The sequence below is a fragment of the Mus musculus genome, chromosome 7 (assembly GCF_000001635.26).
Source record: "Mus musculus strain C57BL/6J chromosome 7, GRCm38.p6 C57BL/6J".
Classification (NCBI taxonomy): Eukaryota; Metazoa; Chordata; class Mammalia; order Rodentia; family Muridae; genus Mus; species Mus musculus.
Window position 1 is genome coordinate 92,033,629 of NC_000073.6, and position 16,450 is coordinate 92,050,078.

Sequence of the window (16,450 nt, forward strand, 5' to 3'; positions counted from 1 at the left end):
CCTCTGATACATATGCAGCTAGAGACACGAGCTCCGGGGGTCACTGGTTAGTTCATATTGTTGTTCCACCCATAGGGTTGCAGATCCCCTCAGCTCCTTGGGTACTTTCTCTAGCTCCTCCATTTGGGGCCTTGTGATCCATCCAATAGCTGACTGTGATCATCCACTTCTGTGTTTGCTAGACCCTAGCATAGTCTCACAAGAGACAGCTATATTAGGGTCCTTTCAGCAAATCCCGCTAGTGTATACAATGGTGTCAGCATTTGGAGGCTGATTACGGCATGGATCCCAGGATATGGCAGTCTCTAGATGGTCCACCCCTTCGTCTCACCTCCAAACTTCGTCTCTGCAACTCCCTCCATGGGCGATCCGCTCCCAATTCTAAGAAGGGGCAAAGCTTCCACACCCTGGTCTTCGTTCCTCCTGAGTCTCATGTGCTTCAACAGCCAACACATTTTAACTGTTCTATAAATACCAACTGAATTGGTGATCTAATATAATCTTAAAAACTAGAAAAAAATCAACACCGATACACTTGACATAGCATACCAGGTTTCTAAAAGTTCAGTGCAGTGACACAAGAGTTTTATTTTTAATATTTGATGAAAAATTGTGCCAAAGGTTAGGGTGACCTAAACTTAAAAATACAGTTTAGCACATTTTAAGTCTGTGTTATCTTGAGCACCACTGTCAGGAAGAAGAGACTCAGACGGAAGGAAGTGAGCGTCTTCTGGCAATTTTGTCTGGAGTTCTGAGCTCATTTCTAGACTCTCAAACTTAAATAGAAATCAGAGAATGCTTACATTATTTAAAGTAACTAGGAATCTTGAAACCACCAAATAAAGAACAAAATGTGTTAGGATATTTATTTGTAGAAGTAGATGATGCAAGGACTGTCTGAGTCATTTGGTGGCTACTGTGGACAGATAGCATCCCTAAGAGATCTTTTTAAAATTATAGCTGGTGCACTGTAGATCATATTTCCCACATGTGTAATGAGGACATCAAGCTGACCTTGTAAATTGTCATCTTTTTATCCATGCATCTATTTTCTTTTCCTAATGTAATCATCTTGGTTCTTTTAACAGTGCTGTGATCATCCCAATCAATATGAGAACAGTGCAGTTCAGTCTATCTCTGTACCTTAGTCATGAGCATGAAAGTCTTATTTGAAAGTTCTTGAAGGCAAAACAACCACTTTGATACCCTGGAAAAAAACAAACCTATCTAGGAAAATGTGTCTTTCAGAAGGAATAATGTCCTCCCACACAAGCTACCCAAATAAAATCTATAGATCAAAGCAACTGCACCAAAAGGCAATTTTTTACACTGCTGGGGATGTAATTAGTGCAGTCGTTGTGGAAAACAGTATGAAGGTAACTAAAATAAATAAGATAAACTATTGCATAGTCCAGCAGTCTCACTGCCTGCTATAAACACAAAGGAAATGAAATCAGCATGTTGAAGAAATATATACAATAAGTACCCCTCGACTTATTGACACTATTCATAATAGCCAGGATATGGAATGTATTCAAAGTGAAATAATACCAAGCTATTAAAATTTTTGAAATTCTGTTATTGGGCACAACAGGGATAGATCTGTAGGACGTCCTGTTAAGTGAAAGAATCCAAGCACAGGAAGACCAATGCCATACACCTCATATTTATGTGGAATCTAAAAAGGCTGATGTTACATAAGTTGGAAATAGATGGTGGTTTCCAGAGACCAAGTAGGTGTGGAATGGTTGGTCAGTGGATGTAGTGTTTTAAGTGCAAAAAAGTAAATATCTCTAGTTTTCTGTGGCAGAGTCAAGTGTAAACATAAATAATAAGGTATATATATCAAGATGCTCAGAATAAAAGATGTATTAATGTATTCATCATATAGGAATAATAAAAGTTTAAGTTGACAGTTATGCTAATTGCCCTGATTTGATCATTAGTATACATTAAGACATCACATTGTACCATATAAAACCACATAAACATTTGTCTATCAAAATGTAAATATATTTAAAAGGTATATTCCCTTCTGCATTATTCTCTCAAGCCCATTCCTAGATATTGCTTTTAATTGTGTTAAATAAGTGCATTCACTCTTCTTAACACCCACTACGTATTTGAGTACTTATTTTTCCCCATCATGGTATCCTATTGATGTCTCAGACTGCAGCTCACTTTCATTGTACACATGTACCTTTCTGAATGATAAGTATCACTACCTTGACCCTCCCCATTTACAGCCTTTGAAAGCCGTCCATTGCTAGTAAAGTCTGAAACACTTTTCAAGGTATTCCCCTCATGATCTGCCCCATCAACTTCCTGCCCTCATGCCCTGCCAAGCCAAGAAGGTCAAGCTTCCCAGAACATAGTATCTGTTTTGACCCTGGCTAATCTTAATCCAGGTCTTCTCAGTTCTCAGAATAACTTATTTTCCCTCTCTACTTTCAGTTAATGACTTGGTCTTTTGGTACAGCTTAGGTCCTAAGGGTTTCACTGAGAAGTGTTAGCCTTGTAGATGTGGGAAAACAGTTTATTTGACCACCATCATTTTACCATCTGATATTTGCTGAAACTGTAATGTTGAGAAATCAAAGAGTCACTTCAAGCACTTAATATGTCTTGGTATTTAACTACTACCCAACTAACCTTTGTTTAATATAATCCAAACCAATAGATAGTTGTACAGGAAAATACTTGTCAAGTGTCCGTGGAAGAATACAAGGGCAAATACCCAATTTTGTGAAGTAAAAGGGTAATGTTTTCATTAAGTTTTTCTGAAATTCTAGTTAAATTCTTACTAAAGATATTTTTCAACTAAATACATGCACACAAACACAGAGGAAAAGGAAGTAGAAAGTGAGGAAAATATTACAACTTCAAATGTATGCAGTTAACAATAACAGTGAAGAGAAAAGTTCTTTGGAAATGTAAGTGAAAAAATCAACAATATTGAATATATATAATCAGGAGGTATTATAATGATGAATGAAACATTGCAAATAAGATTATTGTTACTATTTCACCAACGATGGAAATAATGTTGTGTGCTGGGCCAGGAATTCCAGCAACTTGGGAGACTAAGGCAGGAAATGGCTAGCTTAAGACCTCCTTGGGCTTACACAGTGATTTCCAGGATAGTCTGGCAACTGAGTGGGATACTATTCAAAATATAAAAATATGAGCGGTAGGTGCTATGCAGATGTCAGTAGTAGAACAGTTTGAGTGCCGTACAAGAGGCCCTAAGTATTACACATTCTATAAAATACTGTACTTGAATATTATAAAATATTAGAATGACCCTGCCTGACATTGCAATTGTCTACTTTGGAGAAGAAAAACAGATATTTACAATTACCAGATAGGTCCTTAAAGTTCCATGTATAATAGAACAATTTCAATTCAGATACTGTAAAATGCAACACTAGTAATAGGAGTGCATTTCTTAGTACCATTCAAGTGCCATCTTTTTAAACAACAGCTTGGGAATCTCAATTGGAAAGTCAGAATTTATAAGAAAATGAGTCCATTGTGAATGTTCTGGGTCAATCTTGTTCAGAGATGGTATGCTTTAAACAGACAAGGGGCTGCCACCTCTCCCCATCTTAAAATGCATCAACAAGGGCAAGTTGCATAGCTCAGTGACAGAGCACTTACATAGCATGTGGATTCAAAGAAATGTCTAAGAAAGATTTGCCCCATGGTCATCATATTTAATATCACAGCCCCTCCACATTAATTTAGAACTGATACCACAAACTGATGCTACAAGATGCCAGGGGCTTCTTCCTCATGATCAGTGTGGTGAGGTGGTGCTAAGCCCATTGTTCCCTCCATTGCCAATCAAAGTCTCTGCAGTATCTAGAACTTTCTACGGAGGTAGTGTGGGTAAGACAGTTCAATTGTCTTTTCAAGTGATAAACACAGACATGATTTTGGAAAGCCCTAGATGTCAAATTTTAGTATACATGATGAAAAAATTGACATTAAGTTTTTATAAAAAGTATTACTACCTCTTAAAATGTTTTCAATATTTCCCACCATAATATGCCAGGGCCTCATTGTGGACTAGTCACACAGCTGTGACTGTTTCATCCTGTAGACAATATGGCCAAGCATTTTGGAATTAGACAACCTGGCTTCCATTTTTGCCACCAGCCAGTCAGAAGATCTAGGATTTCATTTACTTTCTGTCAAAAATAGATAGGATCTCTGGTTCTCAAGGTCATTGCTAGTTAAAAAAAATAAATAAATAAAGTGTGGGGTTTTTCAAGTAAGTGTAACTTAGTTATGGTGTTCATCTCTCAAACAGACATTGATGAAGTATCTTTTCTGTGTCAACCTTGGGCTGGACTGAGGAGAGAGTAAATAGATCCCTCTACTCTCAGAGCACATGAGACGTAGTAGGAAAGCAGAGAACAAACCAGATTTCATTCTGATGTTGAGGCTATGTGGAAAAGATGGGTGCCAAGGTGAATACCATATTTGATAGAAGGATCATTAAATGTTGTGAATATAACATCTGTTCATTTTACACATTTACATTCTACAAAGAACTAAATGACATGTGCAGTGTCCAAATATCCATTTTTTTTTTAGAACTTTCCTATCCTGGGGCATGTTGTGTCACTAAAATTGTAAACATAGCAACATTTTGCAGATTCACAATAGAGTAATGGTCATGTAGAGGTGGTGGAGAGTGAAACTACTGGTATTTCTTTGTTTTAATTATATGGGCTGGGTCAATAATTGCAAAGTTATCAGGGCTTCCAATTATCCATTAATCATGATTAGTAAGCTATATTGATCTTTATCTAAGAACTATTGGTACTTTTTAATCAACTATAAGATAAATATAAAGGATTGTATTGTTGGCACAAAAGAAATAAAACTACAAATAAATACATAGAAAAAATTCTAGGCCAGTCTGCAGTTACCTGTAATTTCTTAGTAACAAGGATACCTACTGTGTGTAGCCAATCATGGAGGGGATGGTATCTACTTGGTGGTATCTGGCATTCTCATGAATTAAAAAATGTTCATGGTAACTCCAAGTGTCACTTTTCATCTATTAAATTTTCATCTATTAAACATATGAAGTTGTGGGCTAGCAAGAAGGCTTAATGTAAAGTTGAGGGCTGACAAGAAGGCTCAGTGGAACTAGAGTTCAACCTCCTAGAATCCACATGGTGGAAGGAAAGAACCAATCTCAGGTTGTTTCCTGATCTCCTTGTATGTGCTGCCTCTATCTATATCTATCTATCGATTGATAGATACATCTATCGATCTATCTATCTATCCCTCTATCTATCTATCTTTTTATCTATTTATCTATCTCAGTCTCTATCTCTCACATACACATGCACTCACACAAATGCACATAGCAAGCTTAATTTAATTTTTTTAATTATAAAGTCAGAAATTCTAAGATTGGGGTGAAACCTTTTTTTGTAATTTTTTTATCTTTTTGGGGAGAAACTTATACAGACATATCCAGGGATGAGCCATCTAATAAGTTATCCAATCCCTAAAGGTCATCCTTAAACATATGTTCATATGAGTAGCATATTAGTAAATACATATGTATTATGTAAGTATGTATGTATAGAGAGAAACACTATATATGCTCTGAAGAGTACATGATAACATAAACAAAGAATAACATAGTAATCTGAAGTAGTTCTTCTAAAATAAGTCATAAGAAAAAACTAACCATTGTCAGTATGGTCATTGCAGCACTGTTTATAATATTAAAATAATAGAAATATTCTAATGATCCAACTACAAGAAGGCTAGATATATATGAATAGTAAGTAATATTATATTGAACTAAAATAATAGATATCACCCAAAATGCTTCTATTATATTATGAAAGGAAGTCATGTGTGTGTGTGTGTGTGTGTGTGTGTTCTGTGCATGTATAAAATTATAGAAGATGCATATGGTTGTGTAAGGAGATGGTAAGGATGTAAGGAGCACATGTTAGTAAAAGATGACATTCTTTCAGATCCAGTTTTGCTGTTGGATTACTATTGGACCTTCCTCAGACAGAAGGTTCTCCATCTCTCTAATTGAAGTGGCTTTAGAATCAGCCTGGATGGCAATTCAGGCACAGATGTTGATTAGATGACCTTAACCAAGCACTACACCTTTTTTCCCCTCAATTTTTCTACCTATTAAACAGAATCCAACCCATATACTTAGTAGAAACAAAGGATATAAGCATATAAAACATTTTGATAGATTCTTGCTGATATAAATAATCATTGGTGCTAATTATTATTATGTTGATTTCAACTACTTACATACAAAATCAGTCTTGCTATATGAAATCAAAACAAAATAATGAATCACATCAAATTTCAAGACTGATATTAAACAGTTTCAAGGTTTATCAAGCACCTGAATGCGATGCAATCAGCAATGACTGATTACTTTTACCAATAAATGTTGTTTGGTTAAGCTAATAAACTATTCTCATTTGTAGATTGGTCTTTGTACAATTTTTTTTAATTCTCTAGCTTAAAAAATACATTGCTTTCTTTTTAAAAAATTGCCTGAGTCCAGTTAGTGCTGCCTAGAAATGCATGAGTCTGCATGGCTAGCCTTTCAAGAGCCAAAATCCTGGGGAAAAACAACAACAAAAGGATGCTCCCTCTCCTAGCAGCCATGACTTGTCCATAGCTTCTCAGCTAGGGTGGAACTTCATGAGCCCTTCCCCCATCTATGCTAAGATTTGGGCTGGCATGATCTGGTGCAGGTCCTGTGCATGCAGTCACTGTCACTATGAGTTCAGGTATGCAATGTCCCTGTCATGTCAGGTAAACACTGTTCCACTACAGACATCCACTGTCTCTGGATTTATGATATTCTCAGACAATATAAAAACCCAAAACATAATACTTGAATATATACTTTATGCTGTGTGTCATATTTAGCTACCACATAAGGCTTACTCCAGAAAAATTCATGTTGAATCCGGGTAACAAGGGAACACTACCCTTTATCTAGAGGAGTGTTCTTTTCTCTGATATATATATTTCTACATATAACTAGCAACTGAATTTCTTATATATTTCAATATCTGTTATTTTCTTGACAGGTTAAAATGTACGAAGGTGTTTCCCATAAATGTTCCTTTCTTTGTTTTTCTTTGTCCTTACAGTCATTCCCAGCACAGTACTGCAACTCGCCAGCCTTCAGTGACTCTCCAACGGGCCATCTCCCTGGAAGGGTAAGAGAGTAAATAATGTGTTCTCTTACAATGAAGTACATAGCACTGACTGTGGGAAGCTGCTTCTCTCCTCCCACACACACTTCCTTCCCTCATTCTTCTTCCTCCCCCCCTCCTTCTCTTTCTTCCCTTCTGCTTCCCTTATCCATACCCCTCCCCTCCCCTCCCCTGACAATTATTTATGAAGCTTGTGCTGTGTGCCAGCCATGGAAAAAGGAACTAGATTTGCAATTCAGATGTAAAAATGTCACCTTTTCTTCACAGGATTCAATGTGAGTGACACAAATATTCATATGTGCTTGAAATGTGTTAAAATCATTACACTGTACAGGCAGTGTGTATGATTCATTAGTGAAGGGTCCAGAGTGAGTACTTCATTCAATCAGCAGAGTGGTAGGAGGAAGGAAAGAGGGAGTGGAGAAAAGACAGAGCCTAGCTTAGTTTTCAGTGTATGCACTGAGCTACATATAAAATTCATGAGTAGAGAAGAGACATCTCAGTGGATACCTGTATAGCACCTCAGTTCATGGATATTTCTTGAAATAGTTATTTACAGAATAGTTCACAAATCTTGACTATATGTTTATTAAATGTCCAGCTGTATCTGGATGGCTGCCTATATAGCTAACTAGCCTCTCTATTCATCAATCTATCATATGTGGTATTATTTCCAAAATAATCATATGAGATAGTTATCTCTTCTAACTCTTGCTTCTGAGGCATAAGCAATTTCCTCATGGACACATAAAATAAAACAGTTCATATTTGAAACTGTATCAGACTCTACCTATAGACCTGTCCCCTATAATGTGGTGTGAAAAGACTTTATTAAGGAGGGGGAAACAGATCACATAATTAATATACTATATTTAGGCTATTACATAAAGCAAATATGTTCCAGGAAGAAAAAAAAAATAAAATAAACAAGAAAGACATTGACTTTAGACACTGTCACGTAAAATCAGTAACCTGTTTTGAATGGCCCAACTGTCTCTCCACATGACTTCACCTCATGGTGAAGATGTTGTTTGTGGTGGAGGGGCTAGTGTGAAGATCTACTTTACCACTTGTCTTACATCACCTTCTTCTTATGGAGTGTTCTTGACACAGGAATCATTCTGGGACCTTACTACATTGTGGTTATAAACACAAAGACAGGAATTCTACAAGTGCTAAATGATGCATTCTTTTAAAGCTATTTCCACTCCCTCTCTTTCTTTTTATTAAGAGAAGCTTATTAGCAGTTTGCCTAATAAGCATTTTGCTTTGACTTCACCATTCTTTCCACTTGAGTTAAATGAACTCTGCTATAGACATAATCACTAATTCTAATTCTCTGATAAGATGAAGCAGCCAAAGGGAAGAATCATATTGAATTCACCAACATTCTGCAAAGTACCAAGTACTTACCAATAGATGAATACAAATTTAGTCCAAATGCTCTGAAAATGAAGAATAATAAGGAGAACAGAGTTGGGTAACATCAATATGTTTGAAGAACACATTGAACTCATAATCTCAAGCACATAAATATACAATTGTTTACATAAATACATCTGGATTCTGAAATAATCTAGCATCAATTGATCATTTAAAAGGGAATGTCTTGGTGCCCAGCACTCCATAGTCTATGCTGTATTCTATGCCATGTATGCCCAGCAGGCTGCCATATCGAGATAACACAGCATGTAATTCTTACCTCTAAGCACATAGGTTTTTTTTTTTATATTGAACTGTTTTAAATAGAACAATAAGTCTTAAATGGGTTTGCCATTAAGGCATTAAATTCCCTTAGAGTAGAGAATCAACTGAAATTGGAAATCAAATTATTTTAAACCATCTTTCTAATGCTTTTGTAAAATTAAAATAGCTGCATAAAATAGTTATTAAATGAAATGTGGTTTAAAATACCAAACAGCTATATAAGTTTTACCTAAGTTTCTATTTACATGACATAAAGTAAGCAGAGATGTTTCTCTTTTCCAGCTAACTTGATCCAAGGAGACAGAAAAGCTGTCTACTATAGAACCTCTGCTGTTTTCGATAGTATCCAAATCATTCATGACTATACCCAATACAGCAAGACATAACAATATCCCCATTACCTACCGGGCTCCATGCTTCCAGTTCAGTTTAAAAGACCCAACCCACACATTAATCTCCTCTTTCTCTTGAAACTCTAACAAAGGAAAGTAACAGAATTTTAAGGTGATGATGCCTGAGTGATAAAGCAAGTGGAATAGGTCAGCTGTCTTCAAAATGTCACAAAAAGCCACGTGGGAAGTTCTGGTGGATGAAGCAGAAGAGATCAGGTTTGGATCCTATGGAACCAGCACTATGCACTATATGATCCCAGGGCCAATCGTCACAACTTAAATAACCATTATGTCCCAGTACCCCCAGTGGATGAGTGAAACTTCAGAAAGAACCAAACCCACATCTACAGCCTCTTTCAATTTATCTGATTACTTGGCATTCACTGTGGACATGGCTTTGCAGAAAAACTATCATGGATTTCTTTTCCCCTTTACAATTTCATGGATGGGAGATTCTGCAGAACTTAGCAACTTCAACATACGGCATATTTTCTTCTTTTCTTTAAGAATATTGCTCTTTTAAAGAGAGAAAACACTGTCTTGAGGTTTCTTTTTAACTACCCTAGTACTTCAGGATTCATTATTAACTAAGGGCAACTAGTACATCTTATTGTAGCACCAGGGATCAATCTAATAATTCAACCATTTCCTAAGTGACTAGTGTGTTAGGTAGCATGTTGGGCAAAAGGGATGAGTTGTGTCCTGAGTAGATGGAGCCAATTCCTTTAAACAACTCTAAATGTTGAACAGCTTAAAACTTAAGAATTTTTTATTTCTGGAGTCTTCCAAATGCTACTTTCAGATCATGGTTGACTGTGAGTTACTGTAACATCAGAAAGTAAAAACACTGATAATGGATGCTATTCTATGTAAATGACATCTCCTAGGTTGTGTTTCCAGGGATGGCACACCTGAAAAATAACCATGGTGCAATAGCACTGTGTGGAAAGAATTATAGCTCAGACAGAGTAAATCTACTCAGCAGAAAAGAACCCAGAACAGAGTAGAACAGTCAGAAGACCTGGGACTCTCCCCTGAGATTGGGACAGTTCCTCAGAGCTTTTCTTCGCTTGGTGCAGAGCCCTTTTTATGGTGCCTTACACAGTAGTTTTTGAGACGTCCCATAAGAGTTTTCTAATAAGCTTTGTTTCTGCAGTGGTGAAACAGCTGAGTCGGAAGGTGCTAGCTCACCTTTAGGAGGAGCTCTTAGGAAATAAAGAGGAGACTGGGCAGATTCTGAGAATGCCAGTAAAGACGCCCCACTCAACCACACATCTGTGTGTGCAAAGTGTGTACATGCAAAGCTATGTAGACAAGTCTTTTAAACCAAACCCCAAAACATGTTTCTGAATAAAGAAGCTCATTCACAGCCAGGCAGTGGTGGCGCACACCTTTAATCCCAGCACTTAGGAGGCAGAGGCAGGCAGATTTCTGAGTTCGAGGCCAGCCTGGTCTACAAAAGTGAGTTCCAGGACAGCCAGGGCTATACAGAGAAATCCTGTCTCAAAAAACAAACAAAACAAAACAAAACAAAAAAAAAAAAGAAGGAAGGAAGGAAGGAAGGAAGGGAGGGAGGGAGGGAGGGAGGAGAGAGAGAGAGAGAGAGAGAGAGAGAGAGAGGAAGGAAAGAAAGAAAGAAAGAAAGAAAGAAAGAAAGAAAGAAAGAAAGAAAGAAAGAAAGAAAGAAAGGAGGAAAAAAGCTAGCTCACTCACTCTTTCAGGGAAGCTATATGAGCTAATTTGCGTATTGGCCTCTGTGGTAAAGCCCTTCACATAAGTGGTCAGTTAATGGACAATGTCAGATTAGTTTACCTAACTGAATACTGTCGTTAAAAAAATAAACAACCTTATAATTCAGGCAGATCACCAGGCTGAACAGAAATTTCCAGACTGACCTGGGCTACACAGCAGTGAAGAATGAATGAATGAACAAATGAACAAACAAACACATATACATATGAAATTCTGTTAGGAACTCTGGGGAAAAACTGAAAGAGAAGAAATAAAAAGCAGAAGCAAATACACACACACACATACATATACATATATATACATATATATATGTATATTAATTAAACACCTTACAGATACCATCTGCCAGCTTTTACTTCATTAATAAATATGAGTGAAAACATTGCCAAACATTTTAATAATGCATGCAAATGACAGACACATGATAATAACAGATATTCAAGGCCAAAGAATATCCTAAAGAAACAGTTGATTGGAGCAACAAAATTGACATCAAAACAGCCCAGCATAAGCAGACTTTAGCAATATGGGGAGTCAATAGAATCAGCAAGACTAGCGCAGAAGGAATTGGCTTTGATGTGCTTGATTCTCACAAAGGGTGGCATGGGCTGAATTCTGAGGATGGTGGGAAGAGGTTGCAAGCAGAGAGAAAAACGAAGTCACATTCAAAAATCTAGAAGGGTTTTGATAGAGCTGCTGAGATTAGCATTAGCTGCTAAGATTTTAAATGGAATTATTTATTATCTTCCGCTTTTGCCTGGCTTTAAGTTTATTTGTAGCTAAATTTGCTTCATATTTATCAAGATGATACTGAGTAGCCTTAGAATCAGGTCATGATTTGATTAGGGCTTACAGTTCGAGTCTCCCACCACCGCTGTGTAGGGTTAAGCTGTTCTCACCTATCGTACCAAGAAACAAGATGGAGGTAAAAAGTGTCTTCCAGCTCAAACACAGAGGTGCTCAACCATTCTGATGTTGCGATCCTTTAATGCAGTTCCTCATGTTGTGGTGACCCCTCCACCATAAAATTATTTTATTGCTGCTTCATAACTGTAATTTTGCCTCTGTTATGAATCATATGTTAAATATCTGATATGCAAGATATCTGTTATATGACCCCTAGAAGGGTCATACCCACAGGTTACGAACTGACATTTTGGAAGTGATCATTTTGCTTCTAGACTTTGAAATCTATTCCTATGAGCCTGAATTTTGGGAGCCCATTGCTCTTCATGTCTAGGAATATGTAGCCCTCTGAGGCAGGTAGCTTCAGGCATCCTTGCCGATGTACTAGGAGAGTAGTCTGCAACAGTTCCAGATTCTGATTCAACTTCCTCCAGTACACTGCTCAGCCCTTACCCCATAAAGCAATGGCAGTAGTGAGTGAAGGGGGCTAATCTGCTGACATATGCATCAAGGTACAGAGGTATTCTTTCAGATTTGAAGAAGAAGCCTTGTTCAAGTTGTTACTTACTAAGATCAGTGGTTAGAAATTGCAGCCACTGTTTACCAGAGAAAGTGCAGGCCTGCAACCCATAACTATAATTCCAGCTCTCAGAGGCTAAAGCAGGAGTTCTAGCACAGCTATACAGTAGTATGTTATCTTAAAAGAGAGAGAGAGAGAGAGAGAGAGAGAGAGAGAGAGAGGAGGGGAAAAGGGGGAAGGAGGGATGGAGGAAAATAAATAGGAGTGGAAGGAGGGAGGGGGAAGGGAGGAGAGGGAAGGAAGAGGGAAGAATGGGGGAAAAGGTTAGAAATAAGTTTAGCAATTTCTTAAAAACAGAGAGGCACATGGAGATTTCTGTATATCCCTACAATGTTTAAATGCTACCTATAGCTGAAAATCACATATAGGCATAACTTCTTTATTTTAACACTTTGTTTTTAATAGTGAATATGCATATGTGTCTGCATATAAGCGCAGGTACCCATGAAGACCAGAGGCAGAGGATACCTCTGGAACTGGGAACTGGAGCTACAGGTGGTTGTGGCTGACTCAATTGGGTGCTAGGAATGGCATGCAGTCCCTTGCACGAGTAGTATATGTATGCTCTTAACCAATGAGAGACACCGCCTTTTGCCTCCTGCCTGTTTACGTCATTATCCAGCCACATGAAGAATGTTTTTACAGAACAGATAAAAAACTAAATTAAGGGAACTAACAGCAGATAATAATAATGTTTTCAATGTTTTTCAAAGACATTGAATCCCTGTCACCACCACCATTACCCCCACCAAAATAAAATCATCTCCAATATGAACAGACCTGCCTCTGGAGTTAAAAAGCTTCAGGGTGGGATTTCTAGCCTTATCCCTGCCAAGGATCCTAAACTGAAAGGACTCACCCGGGAGTGGGGGAACTCTGAATCTTCAGAGATTAAACTTAAATCCCTCATTAGGAGCAGTAGAGAATGTCACCCTGGCACCACCTCTGCCTCCAGTCACATTTCCTTGCCATTTCTTTTCTTGTTTCCTGATTCCTGTTTCCACCTCTGCTCTTACAGAGGCCTCAGCTCGTTTGCCTGCTTTCTGTTGGGCTTTTTTTTTCCCCCCCTATTTCCTTAACCAAAGAAACATTCTTTCCTGGGCCCTGTAATCTTTCCTTCCGTGTACAGAGCTGACAATACAAAAGGTGTCAGGAAACTTTATGGAGCGCCCAGAATTTATCAATGCTAAAAAGTGCTGTGACTGCAGAGAGGAGGTATTTAAGAACTTCCCAAGCTCAGATGCTAAAGCTCTCAGAGGGCCTGGATTTCTATTGCCATCTGCTGTTGAAATAGCAACTGTGAACAAATAAACAAATCTTTTTGTAAGTTTTATTACAACTTGGCTAATGTGGAGGCCATTTAAACAAGGTGTAGAAATCAATATGATTTTGGAGGTTTTTGAGGTCAAAAACTAAATTTCATAAGAGGGTAATACCAATAGAATTAATTCCTAATTTGATTTGTTCCCCTGAAAAGGTACTAAATTAGAAAGAAAGAAAAAAAAACTTTTACCCTATCGGCTTGTGTTTTATCCAGTGGTACCAAGAATAAAGCAGAGGCCTTAGGTCAGAAATGTGGTTATTAGGAGCTGCTGGGCTGTGGGCTCAGTGGCCTCCCACTCTGACAGAGTCTCTGAGTTCATCAGTGGCTGTCTGTCAAGAAGGCATGTCACAGAATCCACAGGAGAATTTGGCTGAAAACATTATTTTCTTAGAAGTAGTTCTTATTTTCTGTGCATAATCTGAACTAATGTGATTACTTATTACCAGTAGGCATATCTTCTTGGGAGTAATTTTTATTTTTAATAAATTGGTTTAATAAAGACCTCAAAGTAAATTATAAATTAATTTTCTCCTCATTATTATGCAATTAGGAAAACCCAAAACAGTGAGCTTTAGAACATTCAACTGGAAAATTACCACTCTTAATCAATACCCAGTAAACAAGTAATAATAGAGTCACATATGACACTGATTGAAACAGCACTGGAGAGCTGATTATATACCAAGGAGTCGAAGAGGAATACAAAAAGTCTCAGCTTCAAGTTTACTAGCCAGATACAGATACCCTTATTCTATGGCAGGATTTAATTACTCAAACTGTGACAGTTATCAGTCTCAAGCCTCCTAATGTTTTCACAGCACCAACCTGTTCTTTAGATTCATACCCCATTCCTCTATAAATGCTGTCATTTTTAATAGCATCTTTGCAGAATTAAGGAGGCTCTTATAGACTTTTGTCTGTTTATGATGCTGCAAGTGAATAAATTCAGTTGGAAATAGAATGCTTAGGAAGAAAGAAAGAAAGAAAGAAAGAAAGAAAGAAAGAAAGAAAGAAAGAAAGAAAGAAAGAAAGAAAGAAAGGAAAGAAAGAAAGAAAGAAAGAAAGAAAGAGAATGAAAGAAAGAACAAGAAAGAAAGAAAGAGAGAGAGAGAGAGAAAGAAAGAAAGAAAGAAAGAAAGGAAGGAAGGAAGGAAGGAAGGAAGGAAGGAAGGAAGGAAGGAAGGAAGGAAGAAAATCAGTTCTGTATTCATTCTACTACAGAAAAGGAAATATTGATCAATCACACAAACCAATGTAAACCTATTACTGTGCTAAGCTCTATAAAAGGGGAAGGAAGGACTGTGATGCCCTGAGAATCTATACCAATAGCAGAGAATCTGACCTCATAAGGAGTTCAAGGCTTTCATGAGAACAAGAAGATAGGCAACAACTAGACAAAGAGAAAGCACTGTTATTAGTTGCTGGACACTGGATTGCACATTGCTTAGCTGAAAACAATCTAGAGTGATGTTGATTAGTAGAAGTTGCAATTTAGAAATGTAACATAAGGAAGCTGACTCATGCTGGATCTGCTGTCTTCTCCAGAAATGCAGTCTGATTCAGACTCCTGGTTGCTCATCAGGATAGTGTGCTGCAAAGACATAATTTTCTCACTCCTGTCTCTGATTAGTTCTGCTGTTCTGCTCATTGCTTGGCCTGATGCCTTTCCTGTTTATCTACCTGTGTGCTGGAGCTGACATCCTTCCTGCCACCGCTGCTTCCTACCCATCTCTGTCATCTTTCTCTATCCTCAGTCTCCTGGTCTCTCAATGAACTTTCTTCATTTATTTTACTTACTATTTTTATTCACTTTTCCAAACGAAAGAGAATTTATGTGGCTACCATTTGTCAGCCTGAACTCAATTGTTCATCCTGAGACATCCATCTTTATATATCCAAACTAAATCTGGTGTTTTTCTCTGCATATATTGTTCATCCCTCAGAGACTCTCAAATTCCATTAGGACTTTTGTTTACTTCCTTCTCCTGGCCAATTATAAGATAGCACATCCATATCCTCTGACACAGGCCAGATGCTGCTCAGCTATCAAAGAGAAAGCCAGCGGTCTTTCTCTTCACTTAATCTCTCTGATGATCTTCAGGACTGGCAGATGATTCCTCCACCAAAGTGTATTCTCGCACTGATAGTCATCAATATTTACTATGTCTCATGTCTGATTAAATCTCTTGCTTATACTATAGTCTTACTACTCAAAGAAAATTATGCAGGAGATAACCATCCAGTAAGTCATTGATTGATTATCACTTAATTCATCAATTCAACAAAACATGTGTGGAATGTCTATCATGTTTCTGACATTCAGCTAAAGACTTTGAGAAGATCACTATGGAAATAACATCCAATTCCTACTCCTGAGTAGTTTGCAATCTAATGAGGGTAACAATGTAACCATGGATTATACCCAATGACATGTATCTCTGTAATTTCAAGAATAAAGGCAGAGAAGCTGATTTGAAGAAAACTTGTAGCATGGTCCAGGCACAGTTCTGATGACCATGTGACAGGAGGCATAACCATGTAAAAATACCTTTTT

General features: G+C 37.5%; 1 protein-coding gene across 22 annotated transcripts in view; it reads left to right on the top strand.

Moving 5' to 3' along the window:
- Window positions 1–16,450, top strand: part of Dlg2 (discs large MAGUK scaffold protein 2) — a 1,973,059-nt gene that overhangs the window by 1,557,441 nt on the left and 399,168 nt on the right. For all 22 annotated transcript variants that reach the window (XM_006507776.4, XM_006507769.4, XM_006507767.4 and 19 more), the window contains one exon: window positions 7,170–7,238. In XM_006507776.4, coding sequence (XP_006507839.1) covers window positions 7,170–7,238 — 69 coding nt within the window. The remainder of the gene's footprint in view (window positions 1–7,169; window positions 7,239–16,450) is intronic.